Source organism: Haematobia irritans, chromosome 2, assembly GCF_050003625.1.
Source record: "Haematobia irritans isolate KBUSLIRL chromosome 2, ASM5000362v1, whole genome shotgun sequence".
NCBI lineage: Eukaryota > Metazoa > Arthropoda > Insecta > Diptera > Muscidae > Haematobia > Haematobia irritans.
The window spans coordinates 52512033-52530094 of record NC_134398.1 but is presented as its reverse complement, the minus strand read 5'-3'; the positions used below and the strand labels follow the sequence as shown (position 1 = coordinate 52530094).

The following is an 18062-nucleotide window of genomic DNA, read 5'->3' as shown; positions in this document are numbered from 1 at the left end:
GCTATTACCTCATTATAGTTATTTCTAGAAGCAGCGGGAATGCTTTGTATCACATCAGCAGCATTGCCCTTTAATGCCAATAGAAGTTCAATTGCTTTATCATCGTCATTCCACAAATTTCTACAAGCAACCATTTCGAATTGGAATTTGAAGACATCAAATGACGTTGAGCCATCGAAAACAGGAGTTTTGATTTTTGAGCCCTCGATGACGCGCACTGGACCACCTTTAATTTCCAGCTCTGACATTTTTTTCTCGATGTGCAGAAACTTCTCATCATGAACCATAATTTTCTCATCCACGGAAAGAACTTTCTTATCCAATTCCACAATTTGATTTTCTATATGATCCACACGTTTCTCCATGCCTTCAGAAATTTGTTGTAATTTTTCGTTGACCATTCTAGAATTTTCGTCGAATTTTTCTTCCATTTTTCTAGAATTTGCTTCCATCATTTTGCTCAAAACATTGAGCATTGATGTGTAATCCACAACACGAAGCCACAGATGGAGTTTCTACACTGCTTGTATTGACGAGTATTGATTCATCAATGTCTTCCTTATAATCAAACTCATGCGTCGCAATGTCCATATTACGCCGTTCAAACTCTTCCAGTAGACGCTTTTGAAGCTGGGCCTTATTGCCTGTTGTCGGCAGCTCCAGTTTGCTCAATTCCTTTTTTAAGTCTTCCACACGAAGCTCATTAAACTTCATTGTAGATTTTTTTTCGTTATTTCACTTCCGACACCAATTGTTACGCTTTTATATTTAGGCGTTTTTAATTACCCGACAATTAAAACACAGTTCTTTTAAATAACGACAATCTACAATTTATTTACTATGACTTCACACTTTACAATTCGTTCACACTGAAGTTATTCGTTTGACGCTTTAATTAAGACTGACTCGTTAGCAGCATGCGAGCGCTTTTATATATGACGGTGTGGCAATACGAGAACATTCTGGTAGCACTACAATATTCCGGCAACGCCAGAACATTCTTAGACAATGCTAGAAGGATCCACGACCATTAAGATGTTCATCTGGTGGCTGCCAAACACATACACACTCACATAGATATATGCTCGCATTACTACAACAACAACAATAATGACAATAGACAATGAGATGAAATGAGAATGCAGAATAACAAAGCAAAGGGGTTGCTATTCTATGAGAGTAAGAACTAACATTTCGGTAAGCAAACAAAAGAACATAAACGAAATTCAGGAAAATACTAGAAAATGAATAGATGATTCCAACAAGTGATAGCGAAATTTTATCGTTACAATTTGAAGTTTTAAATTAACGGAAACTAATTTAAATAAACTTATATCTATAATTATCAAATTCGTAACAGTATGTTATATATATGTGAGGTATTGTAATTTGTGTCCAGTACACGTAAAAAAAATATTGTACATATGTATATGTGCTCATCTTGAAGTTGGTATGGCACAATTTTGAACTTCAATGTAAACAAGCGAAAACAAGCATATACGGTCGTAAGTTCAGCCAGGCCGAATCTTATGTACCCTCCATCATGGATTGCATAGAAACTTCTACTAAAGATTGTCATTCACAATCGAATTACTTGGGTTGTGAATTACTTGGGTTGCCGTTTTCTAAGTTGTAAGTTAGTCCATACCGGGTATATATTAAAAAAAAAAAAAAAACAAGTATATACCGCCGTAAGTTCGGCCAGGCCGAATCTTATCCACCATGGATTACATAAAAACTTGTACTAAAGACTGTCATCCACAATCGAATTACTTGGGTTGCGGTAACACTTGCCGATGGCAAGGTATCTTAAAATTTCTTAACTCCGTCTTCTCAAGTGTAAGTTAGTCCATACGGAGTATATATTAAACAAAAAAGGCCGATTAAATACGTAAATAATTCAGTTTGACAAAATTTTCTATAGAAATAAAATTTTGACAAAATTTTCTATAGAACTAAAATTTTGACAAAATTTTCTATAGAAATAAAATTTTAACAACGGTTTATATGGGGGCTATATATAATTATGGATCGATGTAGACCAATTTTTGCATAGTTGTTAGAGACTACTTACACTATGTACCAAATTTCAGCCGGATCGATTTGGACCAATTTTTGCATGGTTGTGAGAGACCATAACTAACACCATGTACCAAATTGCAACCGGATTGGATGAATTGGCTCCACAAGCCAAATCTAAAATTTAAAAAAAAATTTCTATAGAAATAAAATTTTAACAAAATTTTCTATAGAAATAAAATTTTGACAAAATTTTCTATACAAATAAAATTTTACAAAATTTTCTATAGAAATAAAATCTTGACAAAATTTTCTATAGCAATAAAATTTTGACAAAATTTTCTATAGAAATAAAATCTTGACAAAATTTTTTATGGAAATAAAATTTTGACAAAATTTTCTATAGTAATAAAATTCTGGTAGATTATTTTTGGGGATCGGCTATACATAACTATAGACCGATATGGACCAATTTTTGCATGGTTGTTGGAGACCATTTTCTAACACCACGTACCAAATTTCAACCGTATCGGGTGAATTTTGCTCTTCCAAGGGGCTCCGGAGCTCAAATCTAGGGATCGGTTTATATGGGGGCTATATATAATTATGGACCGATGTGAACCAATTTTTGCATGGTTATTAGAGACCATATACTAGCACCATGTACCAAATTTCAGCCGGATCGGATGAAATTTGCTTCTCTTAGAGGCTCCGCAAGCCAAATCGGGGGCTATATATAATTATGGACCGATGTAGACCAATTTTTGCATAGTTGTTAGAGACCATATACCTACACCATGTATCAAATTTCAGCCGGATCGATTTGGACCAATTTTTGCATGGTTGTGAGAGACCATATACTAACACCATGTACCAAATTTCAACCGGATTGGATGAATTTTGCTCCTCTAAGAGGCTCCGCAAGCCAAATCTGAGCATCGGTTTATATGGGGGCTATACGTAAAAGTGGTCCGATATGGCCCATTTTGAATAACATCCGACCTACATCAACAACAACTTCTTGTGCCAAGTTTCGATAGCTTGTTTCGTTCGGAAGTTAGCGTGATTTCAACAGACGGACGGACGGACATGCCTAGATCGACTCAGAATTTCACCACGACCCAGAATATATATACTTTATAGGGTCTTAGAGCAATATTTCGATGTGTTACAAACGGAATGACAAAGTTAATATACCCCCATCCTATGGTGGAGGGCATAAAAATAATTGTGTCTAATGAATTTTTTTTTGAATTTATCGAGAAATATTTACTTATTTTATTGATATCGGCGTTTGTAATATAGTTTAGTTAACATTTTCTAAAAATAACCTCAATTTTCCTTCCTTTTTTTAAGTGCTTGTAAAATAACAATAATTACGTTTTGGTTCTACCCATTGTTATCCTTGGTACAACGTTTGCAAGAAATAGATCATCAGATCATTTCCAAATGAATTTCATTTGTTTACTGCAAACGAAGATTCTTTAAATGCGTTTGGTTTTGCTTTTCACACTGGCCTACATACAATTAATTTTTAATTGAAATGTCTTCAATCTCACAAATTATTGTATCGATTAAAAACTTAATTGAAAGTCAATTAAAAAATTTATTGATCCAATTAAAAAAAATACAATTAAAAAAAATGAATCAGTTAAATGTTTAATTGAATATTTTAATATTTAAAATTTAATTAAGACTTTAATTGGAAACATTTTCATGATTTTTTTTCTGTGTATAAATAGAGTTGTTGAATTGGCTGCGTTGCTTGTGCGTTAATGGCGATGACAATAAGAGCTTCATGGCCAAATGAGTAGTGTTTTGGTGTACAGAACGGTCAACGTTTGGATTCTGCGTTCGGGCAAAATTGTGAAATTTATAAAAAACTGAACATTTGTTTCTAGATTTTGGATAAATTACTGAGGAGTATAGATAATATTAGGGAAGATGCAATTAGACAGAAAATGAAAAAAAAAAACAATTTAACTAGTTGTTATTACATCCTGTAAAAGACATGAACGTTTATCACAAAAATAATATATCTTTCTGCCAAATAAGCTTTAGCCACGAGAGAAATGCCAAACGATGTTCGTTTGTTTCTGAAGAAATACTTTTTTAGTTATTTTGTTTGTAGACATTGATCTTGGAAATAAGCGAAAATAGATTTTGTATATTAATTTATTATGATAATTATAAATATGTCCTATTCTACACAATATAAAACAAAATAATTCTTCCACCTGAAACCAAACAACCATCGTTTACCAGTTGCTTTTCGCTGTAAGGAACTTTGTTTTGAAGACAAGTATAGATTTTTTGTGATAAAAGTTGACTCCTCTACAAGGTGAAAACAATTTAATAAAGAGCAACTCAAAATTATAATATTTTTTGTTGGTGTGTAAACACTGTTCTTCTTGAAATTAACCCAAGATAGATTTTGCGTATTAATTTATTATGATAATAATAAATAAGTCCTATTATATTTTATACAAGTCACGTATGAAGCATATTTTTAATTGTCAAGTTAAAGTTGCAGGATGAAAAATGTGTGGAAGTATATTAATTTCAAATTCCTATCACTTTTGCGTAATACGACAACGATTTGTCTTAACTATTGATCTGATACGATCAAAGCAAAAAGGTTGCAAGCACAGCTCAAAAGTAGCTTCACAACAAATGTTCGTAGGATAAAATGCTTGTACACAGGAAAAAAATGTATTTAATATTTTTTCAATTGAAATTTTAGTTAAATTTAAAAATTGAAAAATATTTGGATTGTATTTACATTTTTAATAAAAAAAAATCAATCACATAAATTAATTGAATCAATCAAATTGATTCAATTAATAAATTAAGGTTGTTCAATTAATTGTTTAATTGACGTCGTAGATTGATGCTATCATATTCACAATTGAATCAATTTCAGTTAACTAATTCTTGTATCAATTAATTTTGTTTTTGAACTAATACTTTTCTTGAAGTTAATTAAATAAATTAAAGTTAATAAATACTTCCTTGATCTAAGTCCATATAGTCATTTTCGGTATTTACGAATTGCTCATTAGATTTTCACCACTTTCTTTAAAGCGCAGCAATTCCTTTCATCTTCGAGTCCAACTACTTATGTGTGTTTTTAAATCTACTCCCAGGAAGAAATATGACTATCTCAAACATGTTTCAAAAGCAAAATATTGTTTTATTTTATTGACGGGAAATATGTAGAATGGTTGTCGCAAACATGTCATTTTCTTATTATTAACATGTATAATTTTATTTTACGTGTTAATATATTTTTTCTTTGGGTGTACTATAAGGAAACTTTACTTTACTTCAAATACACACGCAAATTTCAAAATGAGCGTCCTAAATTTAATGAAAAAAATCTTTAAACTGAAGATTATGAACATTTTTTAAATTTAAATTTCTCTATTTTAAAGAAATTTGTCTCAAAATTTAGGTTATAGGACACAACACAACACAAAACTTCCAAACAAAAATTTTCAATAGATCAAAAGCTCTTGTCGAAAAACGGAGAAAATCGTGAAAAAGTGGTATTTTTTCGTAATTTTTTGGGTTTTGAGCATGAAGACAAAATTGTTCCGACTTAATATATGCATCATTTTTTTTTTTGACAGGGTCAAGAGCTACAACTTTGCTGAAGACAGAAAAAACAAATTCACATAATTTTTCGAGCTATGGCTATGCGAAAAATAGAAGAAAAGAAGAAGAAGAAAAATAGAAGAAAAAAGTGCTCAAAATCGCATTTGGAGAAAAAAACTCTAAAGGCTCATAAAAAACGAACGTCACCCATTCTATCAAAGTCTAAAAATTACTGTTTTACTCTCATCAAGTACTTTTGATTGCGATAAATGATTTGTTTTTTTTTTTTTTTTTTTTGAGTCAAACCCCCCAGTTCTGGTTTACGAATTCGCAAAACCCCAAATTTTGATTTTGCAATAACTCGTCAACCGATACGTCTTTAGGCATGACATCGAGCTACCGTGGCATGCCCGCCTTGCATAGACAGGGTCGTGGGTTCGAACCCAGTTTCGACCAAACATTAAAAAGTTTTTCAGCGGTGGATTATACCACCTCAGTAATGCTGGTGACATTTCTGAGGGTTTCAAAGCTTCTGTAAGAGGTTTCACTGCAATGTGGAACGCCGTTCGAACTCGGCTATAAAAAGGAGGTCCCTTGTCATTGAACTTAACATGGAATCGGGCAGCACTCAGAGATAAGAGAGAAGTTCACCCCTGTGGTATCACAATGGACTGAATTGTCTAAGTGAGCCACTATACCTAACCTAATCTAGGCATGACATTTTTACAAATTCCTTATCGATAGCAACAGTTTTTGAAAATTTCGTATTATATATTGTAGCGGTTCGGAAAATAAAGATTCAGAAAAATTTTTCGTTTTGCGAATTCGTAAATCAGAACAGGGAGGAATAAGTTGAATATTACATCACTATGTTATTAACAAAGTTATTCAAAAACTGATTTAAAAATCCAAATTATGACCAACAGTTCCAAGTGAAAATTTCTTTCTAAACATAAAAAAACAATCTTCATGAACGGATGCGACATACTCAAAATAAATTCTCTTTATCCAAAGAATTAAATTCTAACTTAGTTTAAAAATTGTTTATTTTGTTAAGGCCGGTATGCACCTCTAGCGAAATTTTCGGTAGCAAAAATTTATTTAAGTCTACAACAAAAAAAAAAACAGGGCTGTGTACATAAATTTTAAACCAGCTAATCTCTTTTAAAAATTGTTAATATATGTTCCAAATATTCCTCAAATAAATTGTTTATTATTTACAGACCTTTTAAAACATTTACGCACACAATGATTGTAATAAATTAAATGTTTGCTGCCAAAATATGCTTTTGACAACCCTGTTATTTTCCTTAGAGGTGCGTACCAGCTTACGAAATTGAACGCTACCGAAAATTTCGTTAGCATAAATAGCAATGCATTTCTTATGGGAATGAAATTTTTCGCTAAAGGTGCATACCGGCCTTTAAACAAAAAATTTTTATTAACATTAAAGAAACTTTAAGGAATTAATTAAAAAAAAAACATTAAATATAGGCTCCTTCCTCGGTGAAGGTGTAAAAACATAATACATACGAAAACTATTTTTTTGCATGCATTTCCTCGACAATCCTCCATGAGGTCTCTACAATACTATTAATGTCGTAAAATTTTATAACATATAATTATAAACCATTAAATTAACCTTTATTATGGTAGTTCATGTAATAGAACACAAGTGATCCGAATACAAAACGAAGTGATTTATTGACACTCAACTACATTTTTATGATGTAGCCTGCATCGCTCAATCTTAAAAGGCAACAAACAAATGGATTAAACCAATTTATAAAGATAAGTTTTGAGTAAGCAATGTCAAGATTTTTTTTTTTTATGATTTAAAATTTCTCTCATTGAACTGAATATGTAGCTAATAGCCTTGATTGTTATCGTATTAACACAGAAAAACCAACACGAAAATACATATTCGAGTACATGACAATTTTCTGTTTCTGTTATCATTTTCAAACATAAAACTCATCAAAAGAGATTTTTTCTATTTCAAACAAAGGCTAGAATAGGCTAGTAGTACGAGTATGGTATATAAATGTATGATCGATGCAGAAGCATCTGAATTAAATTAGTGCAATAATAGGACTAATTTTTGTACTGCAAACAGCATTTGCACGCACAGGAAAACATGTTTGGACATGGACATATAGAGCATATAATTGCCGCGAAAACCATGTATTTTGTCTTTGTAAAAATAGTTTTCGAGCGGAGAAAAATCTATGGTGGCAATAAGCTTTTGAATGGTTCTGAAATACCGCAAACATGTTCTATCATTTAAATGATAGAATTTGAGACCATTAAATGGTCGGGAAAATCATGTACCTGACCATTCAATTTGTTTACTTTTTTACAGGGAAAAAAAGTATTTTTATAGGTTAAGTATATACATGTCTAGAACCATTACATGACCATAAAGACCATTTACATTTTTTTCGTGACCATTTAATTTTTTAACTTTTTTGCAGCGAAAAGAATTTTATAAAAACATTGAGCAGGTACACACGATTTTCATTTTGTGCGTCAGTCGTGTTTTGATTGTTTCTTGGAATGGACGGATAATACGGATTTACTGTGTTTTGTGTTAATTTATTTATTCAGAAGTGGCACGTGGTTTTATGTGAACACAAAAAAGGAAAGTGTAATTGAAAAAATGTACCTGTTTTTTGTTCTGCATTTTGCTATATGGATCATTTATTTTTATTTGCAGTTACATGATGTCTGCGTTTGTACATTTGATGGGCACGATGTAAATATGGAATAATTACTTACTGTTGAAATTGAAATAAAATAGAGTGTGTAAAAATATATGTTGTTTGCTTGAACGGCATTATAAATACAAATAAACAATGAATTAATTTATAAATAACTAAAAACAAACAAATAAAGTTAATTTTGTGTTTTCTTTTCTCAAGTGGCGTCCTTTTTTCGACGATGAAAAAAGTTTTTTCATAAAGATCAAAACATTTTAGGTTGTGACCATGTTCTTTTATCTAGAAGAAAAACATTTTTAATGAATACCGTAACAATTTAAATCGTGACCATTGTCTTTTCATTCAAACAAAATTCTTTTTATCAATATAATAACATTTTAGATGAGGACAATTATATTTTTTTTAGAACCATGTTCACTGAGCCAACATGGTTGCAGGTTAAAATGTTACATGGTCGCCGCAAAAATAGCTGCTATCATATTATTTTGCTCTTCGAATATGATTGTGACAATCATGTTTCTTCTCTGCGTGTGCATGACCTATCTAGAAAATTTCATTAGTCATTAGTTTAAAGTCGTCGACATTATGGAACTTTGCAAACCTAAAACTGTGTAAAAGCTATCGCAACCTTTTATGGGAAATACACTAATAGAAAACATTACGTTCCATAGTCGTGAACGGACGGTGACAAAATGAAACGGAAAAGTTGCCAAAAAATCAAAACGGAATGTTCACAATTTCGTCCACGGGCGTTCACGATTTCATGAACGGCATTCGTTTTTCTTTGGCCATGAAAAGTCTTAAAATAATCATTAGATGTTATTATGGCAACTCCCTCGGTGCACTGAAAAAACAGTGAACCCACTAGGAAGAACATGTTTGGTTAATTTTAGAAAATTTTGAATATTTTTATTAGGCATAATTAATTTTTTTCACTTGTCAAAGAAAATTTTGTAGTTTGAAGGAAAAACTCGGAGTTAAAAAATGCAAGAATGTCTTTAGTGACATACGAAGTTCATGATGAACGCATTTTTAGTAAAATTTACAAAATTTAAAGAAGCGCGAATTTAGTAAATCTTTTTGCTTATTTTTTCCCCGTTTTTTTAGTTCATTTAACTAACGTACGCAAAAAATTGTTAGAGTAAATGAAACTTTCTCCAAACATAATAATTCCATGAACTAAAATACAGATAAATTGGCTTTAGTGAAATAGAGAGTTTACTTTTTTTTTGAGCGTGTAACAATGTGCTAAGGCGACTGTTAACGCGTATGGTGCAGAAAACACAGGTTCGAGTTACGCTAGCGGAAATCTTTTTTTAATTTTGTTTATAAAGTCGTAACCAGGGATCCGGAGCGGAGCAAGCCCTTTTTTAGCCGGAGCGGGAGCGGCATTTCTAAAATCCGGAGCGGAGCGGTTTCCAAATGAAAAACCGCTCCGCTCCGAATAAAATATTACTTGAATGAAATGTGTAACTTTGAAATTACACTGTGTAGGTAATTTCAAATTTAGCTAGTACTTAGCGTAGTGTGAGCAAACGTTTAAAATGTACGATATGTATTTTTGTACGTACGTACATTGGGAAAAACACAACGTGTTTTTTTAGTAATTGTTTTCAAAAACGGCAAATGTCAAAATATATCTCTAGTATGTGTTGTAAAAATAACAACAGTACTTTCGATCAATTTCATCCCGTATTACTACAAAGATGTTTGTAATGAACGTCAAATAAATGCAATTAAACGATCTTATGTATATTTAATTTTTTAGTTTTCTACACTGAAAAAAATATTGTCGTGAAGTCAAAGATTCCATGTCCTTAGAATAAGAATGCAAATTTTGCTTAACATGGAAGATGCATAAACTTTTGAATGAAGTTGTAATGCCCTTATAACTAAGTGATTTTACTTAAAAATGTGTATCATAACATGAAAGTTAAAATTTTTGAGGTAAGGTCAACGTGACTTTAATAATTAAGAAAAATTCTTTAAAATTAATAAAATTGTCTTTAAATTTGTTTCCTTTTTGCATCTTGCCTACAAAGCAAAAAATCGTTAAAAAATAAGACATGTTTTTCAACACTTTATTTTAAAGACGCTTTTTACTTGAAACATAGCATAATTTCTACTGGAAGTCGAGTCTTAATAAGGAAAAAAAATAACTCGTTTTTAAAGGATTTTGATAACAACTGACGAAAAAAATCTAAAAAAATGAAAAATTAAAATTTGCTACCTAGAAGCAAGTACATAACCACCAAATTTAAAAGAGAAAAGAATTACGTCTTTAAAGTATCCTTACTTGTATTCTCCGCTTCTTTGGCTCGGAATTAATACCCAAACTGTTAAAGTAAAGACAAAATCTTTGGAACCGGGCATGCTTTTTTTCAGTGTAAGGACATTCATATTTGCTTTACTATTGTAAAGGGTGATTTGTTAAGAGCTTGATAACTTTTTTTTTTTTAAAAAACGCATAAAATTTGCAAAATCTCATCGGTTCTTTATTTGAAACGTTAGATTGGTCCATGACATTTACTTTTTGAAGATAATTTCATTTAAATGTTGACCGCGGCTGCGTCTTAGGTGGTCCATTCGGAAAGTCCAATTTTGGGCAACTTTTTCGAGCATTTCGGCCGGAATAGCCCGAATTTCTTCGGAAATGTTGTCTTCCAAAGCTGGAATAGTTGTGGCTTATTTCTGTAGACTTTAGACTTGACGTAGCCCCACAAAAAATAGTCTAAAGGCGTCAAATCGCATGATCTTGGTGGCCAACTTACCGGTCCATTTCTTGAGATGAATTGTTCTCCGAAGTTTTCCCTCAAAATGGCCATAGAATCGCGAGCTGTGTGGCATGTAGCGCCATCTTGTTGAAACCACATGTCAACCAAGTTCAGTTCTTCCATTTTTGGCAACAAAAAGTTTGTTAGCATCGAACGATAGCGATCGCCATTCACCGTAACGTTGCGTCCAACAGCATCTTTGAAAAAATACGGTCCAATGATTCCACCAGCGTACAAACCACACCAAACAGTGCATTTTTCGGGATGCATGGGCAGTTCTTGAACGGCTTCTGGTTGCTCTTCACTCCAAATGCGGCAATTTTGCTTATTTACGTAGCCATTCAACCAGAAATGAGCCTCATCGCTGAACAAAATTTGTCGATAAAAAAGCGGATTTTCTGCCACTGATTTTGGTAATAAAATTCAATGATTTGCAAGCGTTGCTCGTTAGTAAGTCTATTCATGATGAAATGTCAAAGCATACTGAGCATCTTTCTCTTTGACACCATGTCTGAAATCCCACGTGATCTGTCAAATACTAATGCATGAAAATCCTAACCTCAAAAGAATCACCCTTTACTATATCCTAGCATTCTCTTATTTCTGATATTAGTTCTCGAAAATTTAATTAAAATTATGGATAGTTTCAATTTTGGTTGAAAAATGTGCGCATATACATTTATTATACAATAAAGGGGAAAAAAGCGAAATTAGGTAACGCTAGATCTGAGTAAGAATATTCGTAGGTATACCACGGACTGATGTCGATGGAGGTTGTTGCAAACATAAACATACACACACACACATTACAAATATAACAAAACCTCTTCTCTACGTCTGTTGCAAAACAAAAAAAAACTTTCGGAGAGTAGTTACTTCTACTCTGTGTATAGACTTTCAATTCCAATCAGCGTTGCCGTTTTGGTCCGATCGGACCAAAATTGGTCCAAAAGATTTCTAATTTTTAAATTTGATCCGATGGTCAGACCAAACAGAATTTGGTCCATTTTGGTCCATTTTCATAAATTTGGTTTCTATCACATATTAAATAGTAGATGGTGCACCGCAAAGAATATTGTCGGGAGGCCAAATATTTCACCTGCTTAAAATACGAATTTTGCTTAGAATAGAAGACGTATTTCACTGAAAAAAAGTTTTTCCTTGTCTAAAAGTCTCTAAACTTTTCAATGAAGTCTGTTTATCCTTATAGCTAAGTGATTCGACATAAAAATGTATATCCTAACATGAATGCAAATTTCGTTTTAATGAAGTCAAAATGGATTTAATATTTCTGAAAAAATCTTCAAAATTAATAAAATGTTTCAACACATTGTTTTAAAGTCATTATACCCTAAACCACATAGTGGTTAGGGTATAATAAGTTTGATCTGCCAAAAAATGTGCCTACAAGAAATATTGATTTTAGACCCCATAAAATATATACCGATCGACTCAGAATCACCTCCCGAGTCGATCTAGCGCTTGGTGTCCGTCCGTCCATCCGTCCGTCTGTCCATGTATTTGTTGTTCACATGATTTCGGTCGCAATTATTAACCGATTTTGATGAAATTTGGTACAGGGAGTTTTTTTGGGCACAAGGACGAACGTTATTGAATTTGGAAGAAATCGGATCAAATTTAGATATAGCTCCCATATATATGTATTGCCCGATTTCGACAAATAGGGTCACGTTGCACTTTTTTACTAACCGATCGTCGTCAAATTTAACACAAAATAATCTTCTGTATTACTAACCGATCGTCGTCAAATTTAACACAAAATAATCTTCTGTATCACCCTTTAAGTCTGAAAATTTCATCGAAATCGGTTCAGATTTAGATATAGGTCCCATATATATGTATCGCCCGACTTTGCCAAATTAGGTCATAAACCCTTATTTATCAACCGATCCTACTCAAAGTTGGCGAAATGTAATCTTCTATAGCACTAACTATATGTGCAAAAAATCATCGAAATCGGTTCAGATTTAGCTATAGCTCCCATATATGTACCGCCCGATTTTTCTAAATAAAATAAAACTCAATTGAACAAATAATACAATGTTTGTACTATAATTTTCTCGAAGAGGAGCGGAGCGGAGCGATTTTTTTTTCTCGGAGCGGAGCGGTTTTTTTCTCCGGAGCGGGAGCGGAGCGAAAAAATGGACCGCTCCGGATTCCTGGTCGTAACCATAACGTTTTCAGATCATGAACGCTGGTTGTTATTTTGACAACGCATGGTGTCATTTTATCGTTGTCAGATTGACACCGCATGTTCTCAGTTTGACACCACATACGTTTTGAAATGAGCACGCCGCGCATGATTTTTTCTATGAGTGTAGTTTGTTTACTACCGAGAAGCATAAAAATGTATACTTAAAAAAAACAATGTCCGGTTTAAAGATTTTAAAGATCGGAGAATTGAGGTATGGATACACTCAAAAAAAAGTAAACCATCTTATTTCACTAAAACCAATTTAACTTTATTTAAATTCATGGAATTATTATGTTTGGAGAAAGTTTCCTTTACTCTAATAAAGTTTTGCGTACATTAGTTCATTTAACTAAAAAACGGGAAAAATTATACACAAATGAAACATAAAGATGTACTAAATCGTATTTCTCACAAAAGAGATTTCTTTAAATTTGTAACACAAATGTGTCACTTAAGACATTCTCCAATTTTGAACTCCAATTTTTTCCTTCAAACTATAAAATTTTCTTTAATAAGTGAAAAAAATTAATTATGTAAAATAAATTTTCTTGAATTTGTCGAAAGATATTTACTTATTTTTGTGATATCGGCGTGATGTCAGCGTTTGTAATACTGTTTAGTTAAAATTTTCTAAAAATAATCTAAATTTTCTAAAATTAACCAACGATTTTTTCTTTATTCCAAGTATGTCTCAAAAATTTTATGAACAGTAAAATTTCAATGACATACAAATAAGTTCAATTCTAACTGAAACAGTAGAAGTTTTTTTGTACACTTCTCAAAAATAGTAAGAATGAACACAGAAAAATATATCACGAAAATTTCTCCAATTAAAATTTAAATTTAGTTTTAAAAAATATTCAATTAAAAATTTAATTAATTCAATAATTTTTTTAACAAAGATCAATCACAATAATTTGTTCTATCAAATAATTTTTTAATTGGATCAATTAATACTTTAATTGACTTTGGTGTGATTGAAGAAAAAAAAAATATTTTTTTTTTTGGGTGAACTACAACGTGGTTAAAATGGGAATTATCTGGCGTCTAAGATTTATTTTAGTATTTTTAGTTCATTTTTGCTTTCGAGAAGGATACATGGTAGTTAAAAATCCAAATTGATAAATGGTAGTTTAAAATCCAAAAATGTAAGACATTTTGCATGAATTTAATGAATCTCGAAATTTGGAATACAATTTAGTTCAATTTTCATACGAGGTACACTCAAGTAGTGAAGCCTTACCAAATGGACAGATAAAAACTAAATCCTATACGCGTTTTTGTGGGTCTAAAATACCTGTATATTTACAATTTCAGGCAAATCGGATAAAAATTACGGTTTCTAGAAACCAAAGGAGTTAAATCGGGAGATCAGTCTTATAGGGACTATGCCAAAAACATGGACGGATACACACAATATTCAGCACATCTAATTGTAGTTCTAGGACATAGACCCCAAATCGGAGGGCCGGTTTATAAGAGGACTATATCAAAAACTGTACCGATACACAATATATTCGGCACACCTATGGACAGATACTCACCATTGTCACAATACCTCGTTATGGTCCTAAAATACCTCTAGATTTCCAATTTCCGGCAAATTGGATAAAAACCACGGATTGTAGAAGAAATAAAATCGTGAGATCAGTCTATATGGGGACTATATCAAAACATGGACCGATACTCACCATTTTCAGTACACCTTTTTACGGTCTTAAAATAGGTCTAGATTTTCAATTTCAGGTAAATTGGATAAAAACTACGGTTTCTATACGCCCAAGACCCCAAATCGGGTGATCAGTCTATATGGGGGCTATATCAAAACATGGACCGATACCCACCGGCATACCTCATTGTAGTCCTAAAATACCTCTAGCGTTCCAATTTAATGCAAATTTGATAAAAACTACGGTTTCTATAAGCCCAAGACCCCAGAACAGGAGTTCGGTTTATATGGGGACTATATCAAAACCTGGACCGATATAACCCATCTTGGAACTTGACCTGCCTGCAGACAAAAGACGAGTTTGTGCAAAATTGCTTCATTATTCATTCATTATTACAGACGGAAATGGTTATATCGTCTTAGAATTTCTAATTAACTCTAATTATTTTTTTTTTCATATTAAATTGTATACATTTTATATTTTCACAAAACTAACATCTCTCCTTATATTATCTTTTTGTTTATTCCAGGACCTGATAAGTGGTTCGTAGAATTCCCACAAGCCAAGGGTTCTCGCCAATCACCTGTTGACATTAATACTAACTCTTGCAAACGAGGCAGTGACTTGAAAGTCTCTCCTCTCAAGTGGAAATATGTTCCTGAGCACACCAAGAGTTTGGTTAATCCGGGCTATTGTTGGCGCGTAGATGTTAATGGCACCGAATCCGAACTAACTGGTGGTCCATTGGGTGACAATATCTATAAATTGGAACAATTCCATTGTCATTGGGGATGTAATGATAGCAAAGGTTCAGAACACACTGTCGATGGTGTTTCCTATGCTGGTGAATTGCATTTAGTTCATTGGAACACAACTAAATACGAGAGCTTCAACGAAGCAGCTTCGAAGCCTGATGGTTTGGCTGTATTGGGCGTTTTCTTGAAGGTAAAAAGGCGGTTTCTTTTAAAAGAATTTATTTGATAATCAATTTTTCTCCAACCGTTTAGCCTGGTCTTCATCATCCTGAATTTGATAGAATTTCCAGCCTCTTGGAATTCATTAAGCATAAAGGCGATCGCATCACTCTACCCAATGGCTGTGATCCTGCCAAACTTTTACCCAGTACCACAACCTATTGGACTTATGAAGGTTCCTTGACCACTCCCCCATGTTCAGAATGTGTTATTTGGATTGTATTCAAGACACCCATTGAGGTTTCCCACGATCAATTGGAAGCTATGCGTGACATGAACTGTTATGATGTAAAAGAAGACTGTCCTTGCAATGAATTGAACGGCAAGGTTATCAACAATTTCCGTCCACCTTTGCCCTTGGGTAACCGTGAATTGCGCGAAATTGGCGAACACTAAGAATGAGTAAATGCTAAATGGACACATGAACAAATTGTATTAAAGCTTTATCCAGTGTTTAGGTGATGTTAACTAAGTATTCCAAGGAATATATGTTGTAAAATATTCACTACTTGATTTTTATGTTTTGGTTTCCATGTTTTTTTTGTTTGTTTTTCTTTTGTTTTGCTATTAAGCACTGATTGTTTTAAATGCACTGATTATTACAGTTATATAATAATTTAATTAAAGATTACCAATGACAATTGTTTTAAATTATAAATATATTTTTGGAAAATTTACTTCACCTGTTTGAATTTCAAAGCTTGGAAATAATCGCAGTAAGTACACGCAAAAATGTTTGCTAAAACAGCACTTTTTTCTGCATAAAAATGAAAAGCAATGTAGTAGCTTCAACAAACAACCTTTAGTTAAAACAGAAAATATTTTTCTCTGCTGAAATAGCAAATAAATACTGCTCAATTAGCAAGTGTTGCAAAATTTTTTTGAAAATATCACTGCTGAAACATCGTACTGCATTATTTGAAACAGCCCTGCCAACATTTTTTGAATTTGGGGGCGCTTCTGAGAATCCCCACTACGTCGAAAACAATCATATACGACATCAAAAACTCGTCGGAAAAGCGCCGTCACTATTGAGAAGTTGTACCACGCCAAGTTACTACGAAAAAGTATCTCATCAGTGCAATTATTAGGTGCCTACTTAGATCAATTTCGAAGGACGCCAATAAGAACCCCTGCAAACTATCAGAAAAAGTGAATTTTAAGGTAATTGTAGAAGAATCATTGTGGTCAAGTAAAACACGATGGTGTAGATGTTTATTGATTTGATTAAACATTTATAATTTCTTATAAATATAACATTTTTCGGTTTATCTCATCACATTTAACATAATTTTTTGCATTAATAAAATAATGATGTTGAGTTTTAAGTAGCAAGTTACATATTGCAACGTCTATCAGCCAGTTTGTTTATTTTCGATGGAGACAGCGTGCCTGGAAAAATATTTGAAAAACGATCACTTTATTCTATTTGGAAAGTCGAAAATTGTTCACCATATACCTTTCACAATTTTAAGCGTAATATCTATGTTTTCAGAACTTTATTTTCGTTTTTATTTAAATAAAATATAACAAGCTGGTTGCGCTTGGCGTTTCACAAAAAATAAAATGGCTCTTCTAACAGTAGTGATGGCAAAATACTTTCATGTACATTTTGTACTTTTTGATATGCTTCCCCCATCACAGTTCGCGATGGTTGTGGTGACATTTACGAGTCTGTGGTAGCGATGAGGATGAAATGGAACTTTGAAATGCTGGCAGGGAGTACACGCAAAGAAAACAAAAACGTTTGGAAAACGTGTACCGAAAACGTTTTTCTTCTGTTAGAGTTTTTTTGAATTTCTTCGAAAATTTTTAATTTTTTATCACCAAAAAATTCTTTTATTATTTTTTCAATAAAAAAAAATTATTTTTGAACCAACAACACAGTCCATTTCGTTTATATCAAGCGCTGTTCTTTTCTGACTTTAAGTCTTTGCATTTTACAGTTTCATAGTAAAAATTTAATATAGTAGTATGTATAGGGTTTCCATATGGATCATTTTCAAAAGAGAACTTTCGCTTTAAAAAAAGAGAACATTTTAACTAAAAAAGAGTTTACAATAAAAAAATTCTTTATTAAATAATTAATAATT

The 18062-nt window shown here is 32.4% G+C and overlaps 1 protein-coding gene across 1 annotated transcript in view; it reads left to right on the top strand.

Annotated features, from left to right (window-relative positions):
- The window catches only part of CAH1 (carbonic anhydrase 1), a 64148-nt gene extending 47502 nt beyond the window's left edge, over positions 1-16646 (top strand). The window contains exons 2-3 of the mRNA XM_075294112.1: positions 15525-15940; positions 16003-16646. Coding sequence (XP_075150227.1) covers positions 15525-15940; positions 16003-16365 — 779 coding nt within the window. The 3' untranslated portion in view covers positions 16366-16646. The remainder of the gene's footprint in view (positions 1-15524; positions 15941-16002) is intronic.
- Positions 16647-18062: the final 1416 nt, after the last annotated feature.